Source organism: Hibiscus syriacus, unplaced genomic scaffold, assembly GCF_006381635.1.
Source record: "Hibiscus syriacus cultivar Baekdansim isolate YM2019G1 unplaced genomic scaffold, ASM638163v2 tig00110403_pilon, whole genome shotgun sequence".
NCBI classification, from domain to species: Eukaryota; Viridiplantae; Streptophyta; class Magnoliopsida; order Malvales; family Malvaceae; genus Hibiscus; species Hibiscus syriacus.
This window is the reverse complement of record NW_024062723.1, coordinates 1,327,656-1,351,545: the sequence shown is the minus strand read 5'-3', so window position 1 is coordinate 1,351,545 and position 23,890 is coordinate 1,327,656. Positions and strand designations below refer to the sequence as shown.

At 38.2% G+C, this 23,890-nt stretch overlaps 2 protein-coding genes across 2 annotated transcripts; one reads left to right on the top strand and one right to left on the bottom strand.

Annotated features, from left to right (window-relative positions):
• On the bottom strand, positions 1-1,622 carry LOC120123842. Its single transcript, XM_039142656.1, has one exon. The coding sequence runs from the start codon at positions 1,548-1,550 to the stop codon at positions 246-248; it is 1,305 nt and encodes a 434-aa protein (XP_038998587.1). The 5' UTR covers positions 1,551-1,622; the 3' UTR covers positions 1-245.
• A 10,756-nt stretch (positions 1,623-12,378) lies between these two features.
• On the top strand, positions 12,379-14,312 carry LOC120123859 (putative clathrin assembly protein At1g03050). Its single transcript, XM_039142669.1, has 2 exons — positions 12,379-13,046; positions 13,161-14,312. Exons 1-2 carry the CDS (start codon positions 12,404-12,406, stop codon positions 14,252-14,254), a joined length of 1,737 nt encoding a protein of 578 aa, XP_038998600.1. The 5' UTR covers positions 12,379-12,403; the 3' UTR covers positions 14,255-14,312.
• Positions 14,313-23,890: the final 9,578 nt, after the last annotated feature.

Below are 23,890 nucleotides of genomic sequence, written 5' to 3'. Positions count from 1 at the left end.
AAAAAAATTCCACACATCTTATGCAATCATAAATCCACAAGAATCAAATTCGACCTCACAAACGATAAAAAATTACTAAACACAATCTAGGAGAAGGCAGGGTCAATACAATTTCGAGGATGATAATGATACTAAACTAGTAGTTGTAAAATTGATTTTCCACATAGTGTGTAAATAATCCTACACAAAGATACCCGAGCTTAAATATGCACACATCCATTACCTGCACAAGCAAAACCATGAAATCACTTGGAAACCAATAGGATTTCCGGCTTCTTAGCCTTGCTAGGTGTGTTAGCATTGGAAGTCGTATCGGTTGCCCTCATTGCAGCTGCTCTTGCACTCTTATCAAGCCTTATAAGACTCTGCAAAGCCAAGATTGCTCGTGGCGCCAAATCATGAGAGGCCCTCGCATATAAACACCTAACTGTGACGGAGGCGGCGTCCTTCACCTCTTGGGAATTCAACGGACCAAACAAACAATGCCCTAAAATCGTCACCACCGGCCTTAAAAGTTCCCAAGGTAACGGGATCCTCACACCCTTTGCCTCCAAATTCTCAACATTGCCATTAATCCCCAAATTGTTCATCTCCACCACCACCACTTCCTTGATCACATCATCCTCGTAGTCCGCTTCATCACCGTCGCGGCTTCTTGTTCCGTTGCTAAAACCAGAATCCTCTCTACAAACTTGATCGTAACCGTTACTGTTTGCATTAACGTTTTCACGGTGATCATTGTCATCCCGGTCGAATTTTGTCTTGCAAGGACAATCTTGCCCGCCCCAAGCGACGGCAAATTTGCAGAAATCCAGTTTAGACCAAGCCGGCATTTGAGAAACTTGCTTGTAATAACAATCGAACACCGTTCCAACGATGATAGCTCGCTTAGTCGACTTAACTTCTAAATGTGGCTCGAGTGGAGGTGATAAAACGCCGACGGATTGTCCAGATCTGTCGTCAATGGACTTGTAACGAGGAGTGTGGTAAAGAGATGGTTGGGAGAGGTCTGGAATTTGGACGAGAAGTGGTTTTCCGGCACGGGATTTAGCTTCGGAAGCGTAAACGGCGAGGAGAACAGCTTCGAATCCGGCTAGCGACGGCAGAGAAGAAGAATCCGATGAGTGGATACGGGAAAGGTAGGTTCCGGAGAGAAGAGGTATAAAAGAGAGGACGAGAAGACGGAGATGAGGATCGGTGGATTGGAAAGTTTCGTAGAGCCATTGGCAGAGAAGGTCGGATCCGGAACCGGAGGTAGCAGAAGAAAGGGCCGAGGAAATCAGAGAACAAACCGAGGGAGACGAGAGGAGAGAAACGGCGGGACGATCGGAATCGGCCAAGGAAGAAACGATGCCTCCCCCAGAAGGGAGGAGAGCGGCGAGGGATAGGATGCGGGAACGTTGTTTGGAGACGGATTCCCACCAAGAGTGCATCGGATCGTTGTCGGTGGCGGCTGTGGAGGGAGGAGGTTGGTGGTGGACGATGGAGGAGGAAGTGGAGGAGGTGGAGGATGAGGGGGAGTTTGTGGAAGGGTTGCGGTGGAAGTCCATGGCGGAGATTCGGAGCTAGATTTGGGGATTGGGTGATCCGGAACGCGGTAAAGTCGGGTCTATTCGCGGCTTACTAGATTCTATGGACTATAAGTTTAATGAAGCTGACTTTCATTTTCATCTATTTCCGTATTTATTCCTCAAATTCAAGATTTAAATTTAGAGAAAATCGCCTCAGTGACCAAAAAAAAGTTATAATATACGATTTTAACCAATTTTTTTTGGATTTGCCAAAATGACCAACAAAATCGCAACGCGAAATAAAAATCGCAACGCGATCCCCAGAATCGCAAATCAGTTTCCAGAATCGCAAATCAGTTTCCAAAATCGCAACGCGATTCTTGAAAATCGCGATGCGATAGTACAAATTCGCATTGCGATTTTCCATAATCGCAACGCGAATATGAAAATCGCAACGCGAACACATAAATCGCAACGCGTATCCGTAAATCGCAACGTGTATCCGTAAATCGCAACGCGTATGGGTAAATCGCAATGCGTATCCGTATATCGCAACGCGTATCCGTAAATCGCAACGATAATACATAAAATCGCAACGCGTATCCGTAAATCGCAACGCGATATTTAAAGCGCCATTATAATCGCTACGCGTATTATCCCGTAATTCATAACCTAAAACCTAAAATCACAACTCAGTCCCATCTCCATCTCTCACTCTCTACGGCGAAGAAATCCGTCCCCATCTCCGAAGATTTCCGTCCCCATCTCCGGCGAAATCCCTCACAACCATTCACGGTCAGAAATCCCTCACAATATTCAGAAATGGAAAATCAACCTCCGAGGGTTAGTTTTTTTAATTATTTTTATTTTGAAATGTTTGCATTATTGTAGGTTTTTCATATTGAAACTGATGATAAGTTTACTGGTCATTTCAATAATAGATTAACCATTTCACTTAGATTTCATTTCGCGTTACGATTCTGTCGTTGCGATTTTCATTTCGCGTTGCTATTCTCTCGTTGCGATTTTCAAGTTAGTATTTGTCTTTGTCTTTGTTCTGTCTTTTGGTTGAAGTAATGCAATCCATTCAAGTTTCAATTTGCAGAAGAGTCGCAACGAGATAAATGAAAATCGCAACGAGAGAATGACTGTCGCAACGAGAGAATCGCAACGCGAAATGAAAATCGCAACGAGAGAATCGCAACGCGAAACCAAAATCGCATTGCGATTTTCATTTCGCGTTGCGATTCTCTCGTTGCGATTTTCATTTCGCGTTGCGATTCTCTCGTTGCGATTGTCATCTCGCGTTGCGATTCTCTCGTTGCGATTTTCATTTCAACCAAAAGACAAAACAGTGTTGCAAATTTTAGTTTCAAGAATAAACTACTACTTTTTATGTTTATTGTTTTTGGTATATCTTCACAGTGTAGTTTTTGGTATATCTAACTTGGTATGTTATTGTTTTTGTAGAAATTTTTTTCGGCTCAATTGACCTTGAGAAATAAAGTCAGCCTGGACACTACAATTGCAAAGAAGCTTTCACCTGCTCAAAGACAATTGTTTGAGGAAACCTGCTTCGGGCCATGGCTGAGAGTACAGCATCCGGGTGGAGATGCTAATTTGACCCATTTGTGGCTTCAGACCATGACATCAAATCTACCCGACAGTATACAACGTGGTGAGGAAGAGATATGGTTTCATTTTCCACCAGCGTATACTTGCTTTGGGCGGAAGGAGTTCTGCTTAATCACTGGTCTACGATTCGGACACGATGATGTAGGCCGGTACACTCGTCATATCGCCCGCCCATCATGGTTATCCCGGGTTTTTCCGGATGAGTCAATGGAGAAGCCGAACCTACATGTCGACGACCTGAAGAAATTATTTAATAAGAAAGCTGGTTTCACTCGGATGGAAGACGTCGATGTTGTCCGAGTATGCCTTCTACTACTTGTGTATGCCGGCTTTTTAGGCAGAGAGGCCAGACAACCTATTCATCGGGAGCTAATAATATTGGTAGAGGACCTGAATGCATGGAATCTGTTTCCGTGGGGTTCGTATATATGGAAAGCTACCTGGACTAAGTTGTCGTCTGCCTTTGATGACCGCAAAAGTTTGCGGGGCGATGGGTCCAAATACACTTTGTCAGGCTTTGTTTGGGCCTTTAAGGTAAGAATTTCTATATAATGTTTCTAAAATTATAATTAATTATTTAACAATTACTAATTTTGTTATTATATTGTTTGTAGATTTGGATATTCGAGGCTTTCCCCAGCATGCGTACATATGCAATAAAAACGTCAAATGATATTCCCAGGGCTATTTCCTGGAAGAGGAAAACTCTGTTGGATTGGGAAGACTTAATACCATATGCCACAATAAATAATGTAAGTTAACACAAATACTTTCATATAATATATAACAAGTTATTAATAGTAGACGTTTAACTTTGTTTGAGTTTTTATATTTTAGGAGGCCAACATTCCATTACAAAGACTGACACCCACGAGGAAGAGCTTGCCACTGATTGGTGGCAAGCTAGTCAGAATTTTTTTGATGGCACGGATGATGAGCAGCATCCACTTCCTCCAATTCGAGAGCCATCACCTCACCTAGAGCCATCACCCGATCGACCCGACTATACATCTCTAGAACGAGAGCCATCACCTATCCCGTCACATCATCGAGCCTCTTCTCCACCATCACCTCATGATAGGCGACCGGCAAAGATGCCACGACTCCTATCTCCCTGTTCTCCACCTCCACCTCAACGGGATGAGTCAAGGGAGTTACGTGATGAGGTCAATGCCTTGCGTGAGGAGATCGGTATTCTACGCGATAACGATGGTGCATGGCGTGTGGAGGTGTCAACTTTACGTGGTGAGGTTGCCGCTCTACGTGAGATGATAGTATCGTTGCAGAATGAGGTTCATACTCTACGCAACGAGGTAAGTTTAAGATTTTCCATATTTAACTTAATGATAAATTTACTCGTAATTTCACTTAGATTAGCCATTTCACTTAGATTGCTTAGTAAATTTATTCGGTTGCTGCCAATTCTGCTAAACTGTGTATTCTTTAACACTGTGAAATAGTATTTGTCTTTGTTTTGTCTTTTGGTTGAAAGTAAATTTGTTCGGTTGCTGCCAATTCTGCTAAACTGTATATTCTTTAACACTGTGAAATATATTTGTCTTTGTTTTGTCTTTTGGTTGAAAGTAAATTTGTTCGGTTGCTGCCAATTCTGCTAAACTGTGTATTCTTTAACACTGTGAAATAGTATTTGTCTTTGTTTGTCTTTTGGTTGAAAGTAAATTTGTTCGGTTGCTGCCAATTCTGCTAAACTGTGTATTCTTTAACACTGTGAAATATATTTGTCTTTGTTTTGTCTTTTGGTTGAAAGTAAATTTGTTCGGTTGCTGCCAATTCTGCTAAACTGTGTATTCTTTAACACTGTGAAATAGTATTTGTCTTTGTTTTGTCTTTTGGTTGAAAGTAAATTTATCCATTCAAGTTTCAATTTGCAGAAGAAGAAATAGTTTACTTTCGCAACACGAAACTTAAAATCGCAACGCGAAACCAAAATCGCAACGCGAAATGAAAATCGCAACGACAGAATCGCAACGCGAAACCAAAATCGCAACGACAAGATCGCAACGCGAAACCAAAATCGCATTGCGATTTTCATTTCGCGTTGCGATTCTTTCGTTGCGATTTTCATTTCGCATTGCGATTCTGTCGTTGCGATTTTCATTTCGCGTTGCGATTTTGGTTTCGCGTTGCGATTTTAAGTTTCGTGTTGCGAAAGTAAACTATTTCTTCTTCTGCAAATTGAAACTTGAATGGATTGCATTACTTCAACCAATAGACAAAACAAAGACAAATACTAACTTCAGGGTATTAGTTTGAAACATATTTTTCTTTGTTATCTGATGCATTTTGTGAACTATGATAGAATAATGACTTGGGTGAATACAATGCAAGTTTGAAACATATTTGTCTTTGTTTTCACTGTTTAAATATCATGTCTGTTTATTTACTAATTTTTGTATTTAATTATTTAGCGGCCCGATAGAGTGGATGCTTTACGTCGGGTTATGCTTGCACGACGGAGTTCACGCATCAGACAGCGTGCACGTGCTATTAAGTCTCCGTACACCCCAATAGTGCGAAGACACCGCAAGAAGAAGCCCGACTCGCCTGTCATCCCTCAAGAGTCCACTCCTATCGTTGAAGAGGCCCCCCATATCATTCCTCGAGAGTCCCCTCCCACCGTTCAAGAGGCCACTGTCATCATTGAAGAGGTCCCTCCCACCATTCAAGAGCCCGATTCACATGGCGTCATATGTAGGCTTCTTGAGAAACCCTCTGTCGTGCCGGACATGATGGATTCAAGTTGGCTCTCGTATGAGTTACCGGCCAGTACCATACCGGTATCTGAAGAGGAGAGGGAACAACTACCGGACACAATTTTGGATAACACCCTTTGGGCTAAGACCGCAGTTGATTTTATCTACATGAGCGGAGCAAGGGGTGTTTCACTGACATATGCAAGCTCACCGATGATATCTTTTTGTTGCTTGAACGGCCTTGGTGGGGCGTATTATTAGGGGTCGAAGACAATGGCTATTTCGATGGGGGGGTAAGTCTTATATTTTTCTTATATTTCAATTTGATTAATTTTTTTTTAAATTTATGTAAGTCACTAATATATGTCTTTTTTGTAAAACAGCATATCGATGCGTGGGTGACACGTCTTCTAATAATAAGAAAACTTAAGAAAAATAAAAATATACGATATACAATAATGCCGACGTCTTTTCACGCCGTTCACTTGAAGAATGCACGAGATGAATCATTTGATTTGGGCAATGGACAAGCTAAACTTTATCCTGCATGGTGGGAGGTCGATAAGGTTAGTATTTATTTAGATTGAGTTTAAAGGTTTTATGAAATAAGTGCGCAAATGAATGAATTATTACTTATGATTGCAGGTGTTTATCCCTGTTTTGGAACGTAAACATTGGATTCTCGTCGAGCTTCAGCTCCCATCCCTTAAGACAATAGTGTATGACAGCATGATAAATTACATATCATTGGCTGATTTAAGAGATGTTATTAAGGGATGGAGCTCTCATTTGGCTAAATTCTTGGATGCGATCAATTATTGGACTCGTTCTGGAAACAAGAAGCCAAAGAAGCTCAATATTACAGTTATTAGAGACGAGACCGCGCCACAACAAACGAGCGGAGCCAGAGGAGATTGTGGTCCTCTCGTATGCTTGGCGTTGGAGCGTTTGACGACGGGAAGCATCAAGTATCTACCTCCCACCGATAGAGATAAAGCTGCAGTAGGCTTGTGGTTTCGGCATTATATGGCTAAATCGATATATACGAGACGCTGCCTACCTGCATCCGCGTTATAAAAATGTCCATAAACAATTGGTAAGTTTATATACTTATAAATGAAAATGTTTGGTTAATTAACTAGAATTCAATAATTTGCGTAGAAAGTGTTGTTTGAACAAATGTTTGGTTTCTGCAGGTTAATCTCAGAAGTGAACTGCGTGAAAATGATGTCGAGCTGCAAAAGTTGATTCAATAGTTTAATTGATTGTTTTTTGATTGTTTAATTGATTTGTAAAAGTTGATTCAATAGTAGATGATCGGAAATAAGAATTATTGCTTATTTTTGATTGTTTAATTGATTTGTAAAAGATGATTTGTAAAAGTTGATTTGTGTAATTGATGCGAACATAATTCTTATTTGTGCTTGTTTAATTGATTGAAATGTAATGGTTGATTTTGTTGATTTCAATCTGCATTATGTTGAAGGCAAAAATGACTATCGCAATGCGAAATGAAAATCGCAATGCGAAATGAAAATCGCAACGAGAGAATCGCAATGCGAAATGAAAATCGCAATGCGGAAATGAAAATCGCAATGCGTTTATAATTTCGCATTGCGATTATCTCGTTGCGATTTTCATTTCGCATTGCGATTTTCATTTCGCATTGCGATTCTTTCGTTGCGATTTTTATTTCGCATTGCGATTTTCATTTCGCATTGCGATTTTCATTTCGCATTGCGATTTTCATTTCGCATTGCGATTTTAATTTCGCATTGCGATTCTGTCGTTGCGATTTTCATTTCGCATTGCGATTTTCATTTCGCATTGCGATTCTCTCGTTGCGATTTTCATTTCCGCATTGCGATTTTCATGTTGGGATTTTCATTTCGCGTTGCGATTGTATTTTCCGTGTTGCGATAGTCAAATGCATGCCTAATAGTGATAACAACTGAATAACAAGAGTTGGTTAAGTCAAAATGGTTGGCCTGAGTCATTAATTCAACTGAAAATGTTAAAAGTTCACACATAAAATCCACATAATACAACGTTTGCATTTAAAAATCACCTAAGTTAACAGTCTCAAAAGGTGAAGCCAATCGTGATTGGGATTTTAAAGATGATTGCCTTTTGCTTGACACCATATGAGCTTTGGATTTGATGAGGATCCATATTTTGGTAGAGGAAAGATGATTTTGATGGCACTGGTGATCCACATGTCAACCTTGTATGACCACTTTCCTTGCACCGACTACATGTCGATCTCTTCTTCTCTTCACCCTTAGACGGTATACGATCGTGACTTTTTGGTCGGCCAGGTAGCCTTCTGTCCATGGCTGGTGGCAAAACTGTTTGTAAGTCATCTGGTATGTCCCACTCAGAAGGATGTGGAATAGGGTAGACAATCTCGGCATAAGTCTGTCGATAAACTTCTGTAGTGTAGCAATCCATAGCGTATGCGCTTGAATCATCTTGGTTTAAATGAAGAGCAACTTTTATAACATGGCCACACGGATAACCAGATGTTTGCCATTTCATACAACTACACGTCTTTGCATTTAGATCGACTAGCCCATTTAAGTTATTATCCAGTACTTGAAACAAAGTGTTTGAACATGGTTCAACTCTCCATGACGTTGACTTCACAACACGTTTCGTTATCTTTTTTCAGTCCATGGTGTAACACGATGTTCCAATGTTCCTGTAAATTTAAATAACAATACTTAGTAAAATATAAATATGATAAGTACGAATTCAAAGAAATAATACCTGCATGGTTTCTTTTCTTGTAGTACCACTGTTGAATAGAGGCTCGAAAAAACTCCATTAACATAGTAATGGGTAATTTCCGGGAATGACGACTTAGAGCGTTGATTGATTCTGCACTATTAGACGTCATGAAACCATATCTTGCTCCAAGTTGATGTACTCTTGACCATCTTTCAAACCCGACATCTTCTAGTGTTTGAGCACACTGAGGCAAAACACGTCTTAAACAATTTATATGCTTATTGAAATCCACTTCCCGATAAGCTTTTACAGCCTTCCAGTATGTCCATTTGTGCTTTTTTATACCAGCAGACCTTGATTTTAGATTTCTATACAAATGAACACCACAAAGTCCATGAAAAGCATCTGGGAAACACCTTCTAACAGCGTTGTCAATTGAGTTTGCCCTATCGGATATGATTGTCAGATTGCTAATAGGACCTATGCAATCCCTAAGATGCCCCATAAACCATGTCCATGAATCAGAGGTTTCAGATTTGCCAACCCCGTAAGCTATTGGCAATATCCCATTGTTAGCATCCATGGCTACTGCTAATAAGTTTACTCCAAGGTATCGACCTTTCAAATGTGCTCCGTCAACTATAATAACTGGGCGCATGCAAGTAATAAACGAACGAATCTACAAAATAATATACACAGAAATATAATCATTTAAATGTGAAATGCATGTAACTAACAAAAATGAGTCAACAAAATTATATTGATTTACTAACCGTAGCACCAATGGCGATAAACAGCAACTCAAAGCGTCCATCTCTATCTGTTTTGATATGAGTTACCGACCCAGGATTTTTCAGCTTTAAATTGTGACAATAAGCCGGCAGTTGGGCAAACGATGCTTCTGGCGACCCCCTCAACAATTCCAAGGCATAACATTTGGCTCTCCAAGCTTGAGAATATGATATACTAATCTTGAACCGAGCATTCATGTCAGTCATAATTTCATGTCCCCGATATACCCTGCCATTCAAAACATTAACTCAGCCAGAAAATCACCAACACCTTTTTGTTTGCCTGTCTATGGTGAGGAAAAACTTGGGTTCTTGAACATGTATGTTTATCAATAAAAGTCCTAACTTGAAACATTTTGCAATCTTTTATTCTCTTTGCAATCATACGCCACGTACAGTTTTTGTCAATCATACACCTTGTTTCGAAACGATCTTTGCTTGATTTGTTAACTTTTAGTTGATAGCCATCTTCCACACATTTCGTATATAAAGCTATCTTCAAGTCTTCCTTTGTATCAAAACAATCATCTTTCTTGATACGAATAACTTTTGTGTAACAATCAACTGCTTTCTTTATCAACTCTTCTTCCGGTATCTGAAGTAATTCTGGCATATTCCAGTTATACGCCCGTGGCATTTTCTTTTCTTCGGGGACTTTTTCTTCTTCTTTTTCTTCTTCAGGATTATATGAATTACAGAATGGATGTTCAACATGTTCATTCACAGTCGTAACTTCCTCCTCATTATCATCAACATTACATTCTTCGGCAACGGCTGTTTCATCATCAAAATTCGGGTATTGACCAATATCAATATCATTACACGCATGGTCTGTTTCTTCTTCTGAAACATCATCAAAATCCGTGTATTGACCAATATCAAGTCCGGATATTGACCAAGACCAAATTTCGAATACTGACTAGTACTCACAATTTTTTCTGTTGGCTCATCATCGTCTAACTGGTCAATACGAAACCGGAATTTGGTGCTGAAAGTTGATTGGGATTTGGATTAGAGAAAGGTTGTGGGTTTTGAGAAAAACTTAGTTGATTACTACCCGCTACTGACCCAACAATACTACTTCTAGGTTCAACAACATACAATGTAACATCATCTTGTGAAACCCTAATGTAAGCAATGAATCGTTCAACATCTTCATTGTCGGTTAACAAATAAACTTTACCATTTCTCTGATAAGATAGCCTAAATCCACTTAGGGGCTCTAAATTCAATTTATTTGAAACACGTAGCATTAGAGTTTCATAAGTTAACTTTTGTAAAGACAATTTTAGTTGAAGATTCATGGGTAAAGGCATATATTGTAAAACACCATGAACATTATCCCATGACCCTCCAAAACACAAATCTATCCAAACATGATCAACATTAGATGATTTCATGGTTGTAAATTAATTTACTAAACAGACGAGCTGCGAAACTAAAACCTGTTGCCGGATTGGGAAGGATGTCGTTTGATATAGGAACGGATGTCGCCGGAGAGAGTGATAGATGGAGATGGAATGAGTTGCGATTTAGGGATTTAGTTTATGATTTCAGTGTTATATACCCAAAATTTCAGTGTTGTGATTTACAGATTCTCGTTGCGATTTACGGATTATCGTTGCGATTTACAGATTCTCGTTGCGATTTACGGATTATCGTTGCGATTTACGGATACGCGTTGCGATATACGGAAACGCGTTGCGATTTACGGATACACGTTGCGATTTACGGATACGCATTGCGATTTATGTGTTCGCGTTGCGATTTTCATATTCGCGTTGCGATTTTGGAAAATAGCAATGCGAATTTGACTATCGCATTGCGATTTTCAAGAATCGCGTTGCGATTTTGGACACTGTTTTGCGATTCTGGGGATCGCGTTGCGATTTTTATTTCGCGTTGCGATTTTGTTGGTCATTTTGGCAAATCCAAAAAAAGTTGGTTAAAATCGTATATTATAACTTTTTTTTGGTCACTGAGGCGATTCTCTCTTAAATTTAATCAAAATAAATATTTAAAAATATCATATTATTATAATATTATTGAATGCCTTAGTGATAAAAAATAGGGTCAATTATACAAATGTTGCATCGGATATTGTTTTATTTAGTTTTTCGATTATTAAAAGTTTTAAAATAGTCATTCGACTATAGAGTGTTATTTTGTTGAGTCCCTCGACTATCAAAAGTTACAAAATGCTCACCCAACTATTCATTATGTTCCAAACTCTTCTTTTTTCGTTAAAAATTTGATGCCATTCTGATTTGTAAATTAACATGCTGATTGAGATATAATAAAATCTAGTCTCATAATCTCAAATGATTATCATATCTCAGTCAACATAGTAACTCTCTATAATTGAATAATTATTTTATAACTTTTAATAGTCGATGGATCATTTGTGTATTTTACCCTACAAATAATTAAAAAATTTGGATTCAAATAAGACTTTATTACCAAACTTTACCCTCTCTCCTATTTGTATTTTTTTTTGGACAAAAATGAGAAATTGAACGGATTTAGAGTACAATGAATGAAATACGATAAGAGTAAAATTTAGTAATGATTGGTGTAATTTATCCTAAAATATATTTATAGAATTATAGTAAATAACCCAAAGACAAAGAATTTCCTTTGACACGACACAAACTAATCAAACCCAAATTTTCTATCTTAATTCTTAAACAGAATTCACGTTTTCTTTAGCAAATAGCCAAACAGAATCTGCCATGCCTGCTGTTAAAAACATTTCTAGTTTTCTTTGTTCATGCTAAAATATAGGGTAATAAATGGCAATGGCCATGCATGCATGGTTGATTCAAAGATCGAATTCTGTTTGGTTTCCAAGGAAAAAAAACAAAGGCGAATCATAGTTGAAGAGGGAAAGTTAAAGAAAGTTTAACAAAGGGGAAGAGTGGGAAATTTTCTTTCATTTTCCCATCAACAATCTTCTCCATCGATTGTTGTTGGGAATTTCTTTTAATTGGTATTTTACTTAATATTTAGAACCTTAAAATCCATGGCGAGCAAGCTCAAAAGGGCCATCGGCCGTGTTAAAGACCAGACTAGCATCGGCCTCGCCAAAGTCGGCGGCAGCACGTTACTTTCCGATCTCGACGTAGCCATCGTCAAGGCGACGAGACACGAGGAGTACCCCGCCGACGAGCGACACATCCGAGAAATACTCTCATTGACGTCGAGTTCGAGGGCCTATGTCAGCGCGTGCGTTAACTCCCTCTCGAGACGTCTCAACAAGACCAAGAACTGGACCGTGGCGTTGAAGACGCTCGTGTTGATCCACCGTCTTCTTGCCGAGGGCGATCCGGCGTACGAGCAAGAGATCTTCTTCTCGACGAGGCGCGGGACTCGGATTCTCAACATGTCCGACTTCCGCGACACCTCGCGGTCCAACTCGTGGGATTTCTCCGCGTTCGTGAGGACCTACGCTTTGTACCTCGACGAGAGCCTGGAATTCAAGATGCAGGGGAAGAACGCGAAGCGGAATATGTATAAATACGACGAAGAATTCGGGGAAGAAAATAACGATAAGGCGGTCGTCATTCGATCCACTCCGGTCCACGAGCTGAAAACCGAGCAATTATTCCAAAGAATGCAACAATTGCAGCAGATTCTTGAACGTTTCTTAGCTTGTCGACCAACAGGTTCGCATGTGTATATATATATAGATATATATATCTAATCTTACTAATGAACACCTATATGACATGGATTAATGGTGTACTATTTGTTTTTGCATGATTGGAAAAAAAAAACAGGTGAAGCCAAATGTAACAGGGTGGTCACGGTGGCGCTTTATCCGATCCTGAAAGAGAGTTTCCAGATATATTACGACATGGCGGAAACAATGGGAGCTTTGATCGACCGTTTCATGGACGTTGACATGTCGGATACCATGAAAATCTACGACATTTTTTGCCGACAAAGCCAGCAATTCGATGAGCTCGATGCTTTCTATTCGTGGTGTCGGACTTTCGGCGTCGCACGCCCGTCGGAGTTCCCCGAGATCGAGAAGATCACCCAAAAGAAACTCGACCTCCTGGATGAGTTGATTCGCGACAAATTGGCTTTGGAGCAAGGAAACACAAGTAAAGAGGAACCAATGGAAGTACATGAGGAAATCAAAGAAACCGAACCTGAAGAAGATATTAACGCGGTTAAAGCATTACCACCACCGGAAAATCTCTTCGAAGAAGAACTGGAGAAGAAAGATGACGATGATAACTCTAAAGCTATAATTGTGCAACTAGAGGCAGACTTGTTGAACTTAGGGGAGGAAGCGATTTCGAGTGAAGACCACGCCAATAAATTGGCATTAGCATTGTTTGACGGCCTTGCACCGGCCGTTCCGTTGCCGGGACCGAGATGGGAAGATTTGATCAAAGACGAGACCGATTGGGAAATTGCACTCGTTCAATCCGTGAGTAGCTTAAATAATCGAAAGGCGGAACTCGGCGGCGGTTTCGACAAGTTGTTGCTCGACGGAATGTACCAAAAGGGCCAAACAATGGCGGCGATGCAAAGTTGTGCAGCAACCGGAAGTGCAAGCAGCGTCGCGTTCGGATCAGCCGGAAGACCAGCAATGCTAGCACTGCCGGCACCGCCTTCATCGAACGGTTGTGATAAGAACAATAATGGATCGATGCAGGTCGATCCCTTCGCGGCGTCACTCTCGGTGGCCCCTCCACCGTACGTGCAGATGTCGGACATGGAGAAGAAGCAGAAGCTCCTTGTGGAAGAACAGGTGATGTGGGAGCAATACAGAAGGAACGGAATGCAAGGACACGTTGGACTGTCGAAAGTAGAAACGTATCCGTACAATCAAGGAGGGTGGTATACTCATGGTTATTGAAGCTTCAAAATTGTTCAGTGTGGATCGTAATTGTGTAACCAAAGTGGGAACATTATGTTCTTCCTTTTAATTCTATTGGTTTGCTTTACCTAACAAATTTCACATCCATCAACAACCAGTTTAGAATCAATCATTACTATCATTATTTCAAATTCACTTTTTATTCGAATGTCGTATAGAATCGCGCCACCTCTATTAAGTGGTGTTTTTCACGTCTATTTTACGACGAGTGTTCTTAAAAATATTCGAGTAAAATATGTTAAAACTTATTATTTTATGCAATAACATTTCAAAATTTTATGAATATTCATTCAAAAAAAAACAAAGATAAAATATACGTGCATGAATATGTAATTAAATGTATATAACATACTGCACATGTAATTAAATATTCTGGATTTTCCGGAATAGGTTAGTTTATTTTATTTTTTGATTTGATATTTATTTGGCTGCAGGGATGACGACGGCACAAATATTGCAAAAACTTATTATAGAAGTGATTCTACTCTCTCAGTTTACTTCGAACGTCAAAATTCTAATATAGTTGGGTAAACAGCACAAGGAGATCTTATTTCATCGAAGAGGAACCCAAAAAATGTTGATATTCCTATCAAAATCAACAAAGAATCATAAAAGAATGACCCTTTTCTTTACCATGATAAAAGAATCACAAGTGTGAAAAAAGGTGAAAGCAAGAGGAAAGGGAAGGGTTGAAAAACTGTCATTCCCTCATTTTGCAGAGTTGAAGGTAAAGTTACCAGAACTCACATATTGGGTCCAGTATGACTTGTACTTGGCGACCGCCAGATCCAACCATGGCTTATTGTTCCATTGTAATGGATGACGGCTGCATCTTCTATCGCTTTTTTGTTGAGGGCCGGATCGTATCCGAGTCCTAATACGTGTTGCGGAATACGGCTATTGGATATAACAAAATCGTAACTGATAATTTGAGAAAATAAAAATGATGATAAAAAGAGACACAAAATTTACGTGGAAAACCCCTAAATAAAATAGGGTAAAAATCACGGGCAACGGTAGAAGAATTTCATTATGAGAAAATAGGAATTACGACTTCTCTCGATCTACTAAGGAGGAAACAATGATAATTCTCTCTTGATAAAAAAAAAAGAGAAAACAATTCTCAAGAAACTCTATAAATTCTCTCTAGTATTAGAAGAAAGCTAGAATACTTTGGGATGATTTTGAAACTAAATGAGTTAGAGTATTTATAGTTGAAACTTGAGGACTAATCTTATAAATACTCTAAAGATTAAGGACTCAATTTGGTAGTTATGCCTTTATTATTTCAACAATTTGCAGCTACTTTATTGACTCCACAATTCCACTTGCACACTTGCACATTCGGTGCATTAATGCACCGAATAATTGGTTAAATTTCAACAATACGTGCCATTTTCGGTCCAGCGGATGAGTCAGGTTATGGAAAGTGATCAGTCCCGGTGGCAACGTGCCAAGCTTCCAAAGAGTTCTATCCTCATTCTGCAAAATAGTTTCTTCATCAGTGACAATCCAAGTGGTTTCTAGATTCAGCTAATATGATATAGAGACATGAGTTTCAATTGGCCTTTTGTAAATATTGACCAAAGGCTCGAATTTCGGATTGAGCCGAATTTAGATAAGCATTATAACAGTTTAACATTAATACCGTAAATAGGTCCGACTTGAACACAACCCATTGAAGGACACATCTACAAGGAACAGTAATGAAATAAGAGAAGAGCAATAGTGAAGCAATACCAAATCTTGCCAATGATGATATATGGCTGTGATGTTTCGCTTTCTCCACTCTTTCAAATCAAAAATATTCATCCCGAATGCCCAACCGCAAGCATTCGGTTTGAAATTCTCTATGATTATCGGATTGGAGAAGTTGAGATACTTATCGAATCTATGGAAGCTCTCTTTACAGGTCTCCACTGCTCCATTTACCATTCCTTGCAGATCAATATCCCAGAGAGGCGTCAAATCCTTTTGAACTACAATGTCATCATCCAAAAACAGGATTTTGTCTAGCTTCGGATAGACTTCAGGAAGATAGAATCTAAGATGATTAAGCATCGATAAGTATTTCGAGTTCCTATATTTGAGATTGTCAGCACCAACGGAGAGAGAGGAAGCGTGATTTGCCTTGAAGTAATAGTCTTTAATTCTAACAGATGCGAGTTGTCGAAGAACGGAGCAGTAAGACGAATTCAACCACTTGAAATCATCGATGTTCTTGACCTCGACTGTTGCGTTTTCGGGAGTATTCATGATGAACCACATCCTCATCGCTGCAAAATTCAGTTTATCGGTCACTACATGGAAAACGTGTTTCTCCGGCTCGTTCGCGTGCACTACTGTTGAATTGACAACCACTGATGTGGCCAGTACATTATCGGAAAAGATTGCATAATGGTATAAAGAAGGATCTTCAAGCTTTTCATTTTTTGGATCCTTCTTGTTCTGATATCCATGAATGTAGTAGTCTGCTGCTAGCTGCAGAGTTAGGCAATGCAATGGTTTCGGGACGGTTTTTGCGGCTAACTGAATCAAGAAGGAACTCTCTTTCTTCAATGAATTGAGATTATCTTCCGCTGGCTGAATCATGGCTCGAAGTTTTCTTGCAACTACGTAGCAATCATAGAGTTCATCTTTTGCCATAGACAATGCATGCCCCATTGCTTTCGCACTATCAAGTGAACTGCAAATACAAAAGTTCTTCATGAAACCCTGTAACACACATACCTGATAACCAAAGATTAAAAGTAGCATAGGAGCAAATAAAACCATATACAGGTAACTAATTGCTCACTTCTATAGTCGAGGGACTATTTTGATGATCAACCTATAGTATAGGGACCTGTAAAATAATTTAACTAAAAAACCAAAACAAGGGACATAGAGCAGCAATACCCAGGATGAAGCTCGGCATCAGAGTCAGCATCTCCAATAACATATAAACTTTCTCTGACATGTTGCAAAAGAGAATTGTAAAGAACAATTTTGTTCTTGGACTTGGCAATGTTTGCATATACTTTTGCCATGATAATCTGGTCACGCATAAGCTTCAAGGTGGAATCAGAATTAGGGTTCTCGTAATCTCTTCTCCATATACTGTATTTTCCCCGGACAACAATGTCATTGTTTTTCAAGCTCTCAATTGCTGCTGTTGCTTGCATCTGTTTGTCAGCCTCTTTATCTTGGCGAATAAGTTTTGCGGTACGGAGTTCCCTCCTCTTTTGCCGCAGCATCTGAATACCCCACATGCTATCACAAATATAGACCATGAAAGAAATTGGAAAACACAATATAGGGCCTAGATGGTTTACCTGGCGCTTGAACTTCACAGGGCTCCATGATGGCCGTCGATGATTTTCAACTTCATCTTCTCGGAATTGATCGTCGTCGGTAGAGTGTCCAACATTTTTTTCAAATGGTGTGGCAGTTTGACATGATTCTTTCAGCTTAATTACCTAGGAAATAATAACTCAACTATTGATGCCAAGCCATGTTACTCAGTTCATGCATTTAATTTGGTTATACAAACTGTTACGAATTTGAACACCATGAATAGGAAATGGAATCTGAAGTTTCGATATCAGATCATGAATTGCAAGAAACCAGCGTAACACAATCAAATAGAAATACCTGTGATTGTGAACCCTTTACATTGATAGGGTTTTCGAGAACCCACGAAGCAGAAAGGTCCTTCATTTTCACCCTACTTGTTCAAATAGTTCCCGAAACATCACTGTATGTTGCAATTATGTCAATGTCCTGTATGAAACAAGATATATATGAGCACCCTTCATGTTAGTAGTGTAGTCAAAGACAGATAAATTCTGCTTATTACCTTCTCATCGCCATTGAACATTTGAGCTGCAGAGGAAACGTCTCTTTCCTGCTCGTCAACGTTCGGACTGATGGTTAGTTTGTGCAACATTAAGAAATCATGAATGCAGGCTGTGGTACTGCACGCTATGATTAGTTATGAAGCAATTCCGAATTTCAATAAATCAAACTACAATGTAATTCAAAATCTACAAATTGTAAAGGAAATCTCTGCCATACAACGGGTGATATGCAGGCAGCGGTATCAACCACTATGTTTACCTAGGAAACAATTCTGAATTTCAATAAAACAAACTACAATGTGATTTGAAATCTATGAAAGATAAAAGAGATCTTTTTGTGATACAGCGGCCAACCTGCACCAGCGGTATGGAACACTATGATTAACTATGAAACACTTAGGAATTTTGAAAAATCTAACTACAAAATGAATCAAAATCTAGAAGAATATAAAGGAAACCTTTCTGTCATGCGGTAGACGATATGCAGACAGCATCATCAAACACTATTATAGCTATGAATTACCTTTGTATTTCCATTAATCAAACTACAACGTGATAAGCTAATAAACACTTCTGCAATACACTGGTTGATATGCAGGAGGCGGTTTCCAATGCAGTGATAAGCTAATAAACACTTTTGAAATTTGATAAATCAAACTACAATACGACTCAAAATCAATAAAAAAAATATAAATGAAACCTTTCTGTTCTTCGGCAGTTGATATGATTTGAGTTCTCTTCCACTGGGAAACAATATTGAACAGATAATTAAGGTCGATTAAAATTAGGATAAAAATCACTCAAAATCCTAGAAATGATCTCACATTGTGTCGTCATCTGATATTTCAGCATCAACAATGATAATACTGGAAAAAACCTGAAAAAACAACCATTAATGGTGTTAGTATACATACGGAAAATCAATGATAATTACAATTAGAACTGGCATAGAAAATAAACAGAGTAATCAGATCATTATCTGATAAACATTCCGCATTTTTATTTTACAACAATCTTACAGTTACTTTGGATCCTAATTTAATGAAATCAATGCGTAAAGATCTAAAACTTTTGATCGATCATTGAAACGGAATAACTAGCTAATTTAAATCCAAATTAATCAAATTGAAACAAAAATAAAAAAGGATACGAGAGAGCGAAACATATCAGAATACGTACGAGTGCAAAATAAGTGAGTAGCAGGGAATTGGAGCTCCACAAAGTCCTCGAAGCTGCTTCCATGGAGACGAGAGAGAGATTTTGGTCTTCGATTTTGCTTGAAATTCAGCGGGAAAGTGACGAACAGGATCAATATAACTTATTTTTTTCGAACGCTTTCCTTCCTTTCTTTTTAAATTATATCAAATTATTTCTCAAATTTCTTAAATCGCATGAATATTACTCTATTTTAATTATTATGGTATTGATGCGATGAATTAGTTGGTTATTTACATGTTGACATGATAATTTACAATATTAATACGATAATTTATGTATAAATAATTAGATGATAAATTTTAAATTTATATATATATTTGGTTTTTATAAAAAGTTTGATAATTCATTTAATTTACCAATACAAGTAAAGGTAAATTATACATTTAGTACCTAAACTATTGATCTGTTTTTGTATCTAAACTTTTATTTTTTTCAAAATCATATCTAATATTTAGTTTGCATTTCATTTTAGTATCCGTCGTTAAAAACTTAACGCATCTAGTACTTAAACTATCAGTTTTGGTCCGTTTTAGTACCTAAAATTTCAATCTTTTCAAAATTTAATGTTAAATTTTGAACGGAATACTAAAATGAAACAAAAACTAAAGTTTTAACGGTGATGTACTAAAATAAAACAAAAACTAAACTTTAGGTATAGTTTTAAAAAATTAAAAGTTTAGATACTAAAACAGACCAAAATTGACAATTTAGATGTTAAATACGTAATTTACCTTACAATTAATTACAACATTAGTATAGTAAACCGATATACGAATGAACTTAACAACACTTAAATTTAAACAAATAAACCTCAAATACGACTCCAGAATGCTTAATAAACACGAGCATAGTTCAAACAATATGAACACGAACTAAAAATTTATTTGTTCAAATTCGATTCATTCGTGGTTCTTTTGCTTGGCAAAGACGCAAGCAGATAAAGGCTTCAAGAAAGGCTGGCATGTCCCCTCAGGTTTATCTTCATGGATCCGGCAGTGTTCTTTCTGGATTTTATATTGTTCACTTAAACCGAAAACTGCCATCAGAACACAAACATGATTCAGCAACTCGCCACCTCTCCTCAATTGTTGACCATGCTCTTTCCACCCACAGTTTGTTCACCATGTCCCATTTTGCTTCGAGTTCCAATGCCTGCAACTGCTCTGCAAGTCGGGTGCCGTAGAAGAGGACTGATTTCGTTGCTTCTCCTTTAAGTTCTTCTAATGAGTCGGTTTCGACCCCTAACAACTTGTGGCAAGCTTCGTCTACCTTGCCTCGGATTGTCCCTCTTCTCTGTCGGAAAATCTGATGGCTTCAGCACAAGTGTCTCTGTACCTTATCTCGCCAATCCCTTTGGGTAGCATATCTGGATGCATGACGAGAAGGTACATCATGTAATCTGATAACCCTTTGTTAATTTTGGATTGTTTGTCAAGATTTCCAAGAGAATTGGATTCCTTGAGCCTCAAGGCATCATCATGGCAAATAAGTTGAGTAGCAATGTGCCAAAGAAGAAGTTTGTGGTCGAAACCTACCTCGATTGTGCTCCATTTAAGAAGCTCCAGGCATCCCATTTTGTCCAGCACATAATCTCCTCTGTAATTCAACAGTTTCTTGCACGAATTGACGTCAAACGTATGGATGATATCGTCACTTCTCTCCTTCAGCTGCCAGAAGATGAAGCTTTTCAGATCGGCATCCACGTCTTCTTACTCGATGTTCAGACTTTTCACCAGCATTTCCTCGATACCGATCATGTCTTGAAATTTTATCCACAGAGAATCCACGTCCTGTTTTTTGAGGCAAAATTTGATCAAGTTGAACTTCGATATCTTTCTCGACCATCTCTTGCCAATTCTCACATGTGTTATTTCTGCATAGAGCAGTAGCCATAGCTTTGTCCAGTCGGAGCGCATAAGAAGGACGAAACCGTAAAACTCAAGAACAACCGCTCCGATCAGCAGCGAGTACGAGACCGAAATGTCTGCTAGTGAACTATTTTTGTAATCAGCAAATTTCATGAACAAAGCCGATTAAACGAGGGATGTAAAAAGGATGAAAACCCGATGCCTGTAGCCCTCGATTTTATAGTAAAGATTTGCTAGTTTGGTGTAGAGCGCATCATACAAAAGGCCGAGCTCACCTTCCACCAGTTCAAAAGCTTCTTCGGGTGACTTGGAGCTGACCATGGAGTGACAAATTTCTCGCTCATTGTAACCAAGGATAAGATCTGCAAATAAATATCTAAGCCTATTGAATAAGTAGAAAGCTTGAGAGAGAAAATCTTCTTGAGATTCCCGAATATCTTTGAGGAGACAGAGACGGCGACTCCGAGCTTGTACCTATTTTTGTAATCAGGTCCGGAGTCAGTAAGATAACGAGTACGCATCAGAGCGAAACCGTTCTCGACAAACTTAGTCCAAGTAAGGAATACTGCGCCGACAATCCATCTAAGATGATTGTCGGGCAGTGATTTCGAAGTCACATACAATGCGACTCCGAACTGGAAAATAATCTCCAGGAATTTCCTCGGCCACAGTTCATTTTCTTCTAGAGAGTAAGCAGAGATGGTGTCGGGGCCGCCGAGGTGCAAGATAAGGAATGGTGGCCACAACGACGGGATCAAGTTTTTGGGCACGGTTCCTCCGTTGATCTCCCGGGCAAGAATGCCTAATGCTACGTTTACCACCATGCCTGCCGACATGTATGCCGACCAAACAAGAAACTTGATCCATATATTTGTCGAGTGTTTCCGTACAGAACCTAGCGTTGTGAGTATTACTTGTAATGACAAGCTGAGTAATAGTAGTGGTCGGATCTCCCACTCATCCCAAACTTCAATTATATTTGCATTGGTTAATCCGGATCAACCCGCCGAACACTTGGTTGTAGTGGATGATAAGCGTAGTTATCATTAGATTTTAATCGAATTAACCGATTAAATCAAATTAGTTCGGTTAATTCAGTCATTCACCGAATTAAATCGGTCAGGGAACGGTTAATAATTTTTTCAATATTCGGTTAACGATTAATTCGGTTTGAAATCGATTAACTAAAGGAATTAACCAAAATTATTAAATAAATATTAAATATATATTTTAAGTTCAAACACGCTACACAATTATTATTTTTAACCACACTAAATTTATTAAATTATCAATACCTAAATATCTTTATTATAATCAAATTAAGAAAATAAAAAAATTATAAAAAACAATTTATAAAAAAATTCAGTTAATTCAGTTAACCAACCGAAATAACCTAACTTAGTTTGGATCAGTTAATATTTTCAAAAAAAGTTTGATTCGATTAACGGTTTAAGAAAAAAAGTTTGGTTAATTCGGTTAATGATAATTCGATCGGTCAGTGGTCGAATTAACCATTTAAACACCCTAGTAGATGAACCTCCCAATGAAAATTTTCTGTATACATAAGAACTTGAACTCGAAACCTTGCTCAAACGATATCAAACAATTTACATGCATTTGGTTCATATGAGACATAAAAAAAAACACTTAAGTCTTTCCAAAGTATGTGGAAAATTATTTATAAACAATTCAAGAATACATATCGAAGCTATTGAGTGATCCATAATTGATTGTTTAACGAACAAAACTCTATAATTGTCATGCCTCTCTAAACAGTGTCGATGGAGCCGCCAGCTAGTCGTGTTTTGGGCAGAGTTCAGTTGAATGCTTAAAAACTGAAATACCAGTCATGCTATTTATAAAGTTGGACTATCTTTTAGGGTAAACTACATATTTAGTCATCCATCTTTTTCTAGAGTTCCATTTTGGTCATGTAACTAATTTTTTCAAAAACATACCTACCATTACGCTTTGGTTCTATTTTGATCACCCACCGTTAAAAAGTTAATGGTGATGTTGTAATGCCACGTCACCATTGAAAAAATAAAAAAATTATCACGTTGTCATAACATCCCGAAAATTTGAAAAATTAATTTCATGGTTCATTTTTTACTAAAATTGGATTTTCCTTTTAAGATAAAAACATAGTTCGAGGAAGCCACCACTAATATTCGTTTAGGATGTGATTGGATAATCCAAAAATATTTTATCATTTTGATAAAATTTAGTTTTAAAAATTATTAAATTAATGTTTTGGTCTACTTTCTAGAAAAAAGACTTCGAGAGTCGATTACGTGTGTGGAAGAGTTAGCACCCTAACAACGCTCGAAAATCGGTATCTAATGAATTAATTATTGTCTTTGCAATGGGATTTATGAATTTAAATTTAAATTAGTGATCCCCTTTTAGTTAAATAAATACAATGTTATTTGACCAATTAAAATTTTAGAGAGAAAAACTAATAATTCATGCATTTAACTGGAGATATTTAATCACCTAATATAAGGTAGAGTGACATTCCTCTTATTTCCAACTAAAGCAGTGCATTATCAATATTTCTTCTCTAAAATTTTGACCACCCACAGTTAAAAATTATGGTGATGTTGACGTGTCACCGTAAGATAATGCCACATCACCATTAAAAAAATCATCATGTTTGTAGTTATGTTTATTTTTTAATAACGGGTGAT

Bases quoted from the DNA above. Each gene is read 5' to 3' on its own strand.
- LOC120123842 (XM_039142656.1), bottom strand. From the start codon at position 1,550: ATGGACTTCCACCGCAACCCTTCCACAAACTCCCCCTCATCCTCCACC.
- LOC120123859 (XM_039142669.1), top strand. From the start codon at position 12,404: ATGGCGAGCAAGCTCAAAAGGGCCATCGGCCGTGTTAAAGACCAGACT. The intron at 13,047-13,160 runs GTTCGCATGTGT...AAAAAAAAACAG, and splicing joins CTTAGCTTGTCGACCAACAG to GTGAAGCCAAATGTAACAGG.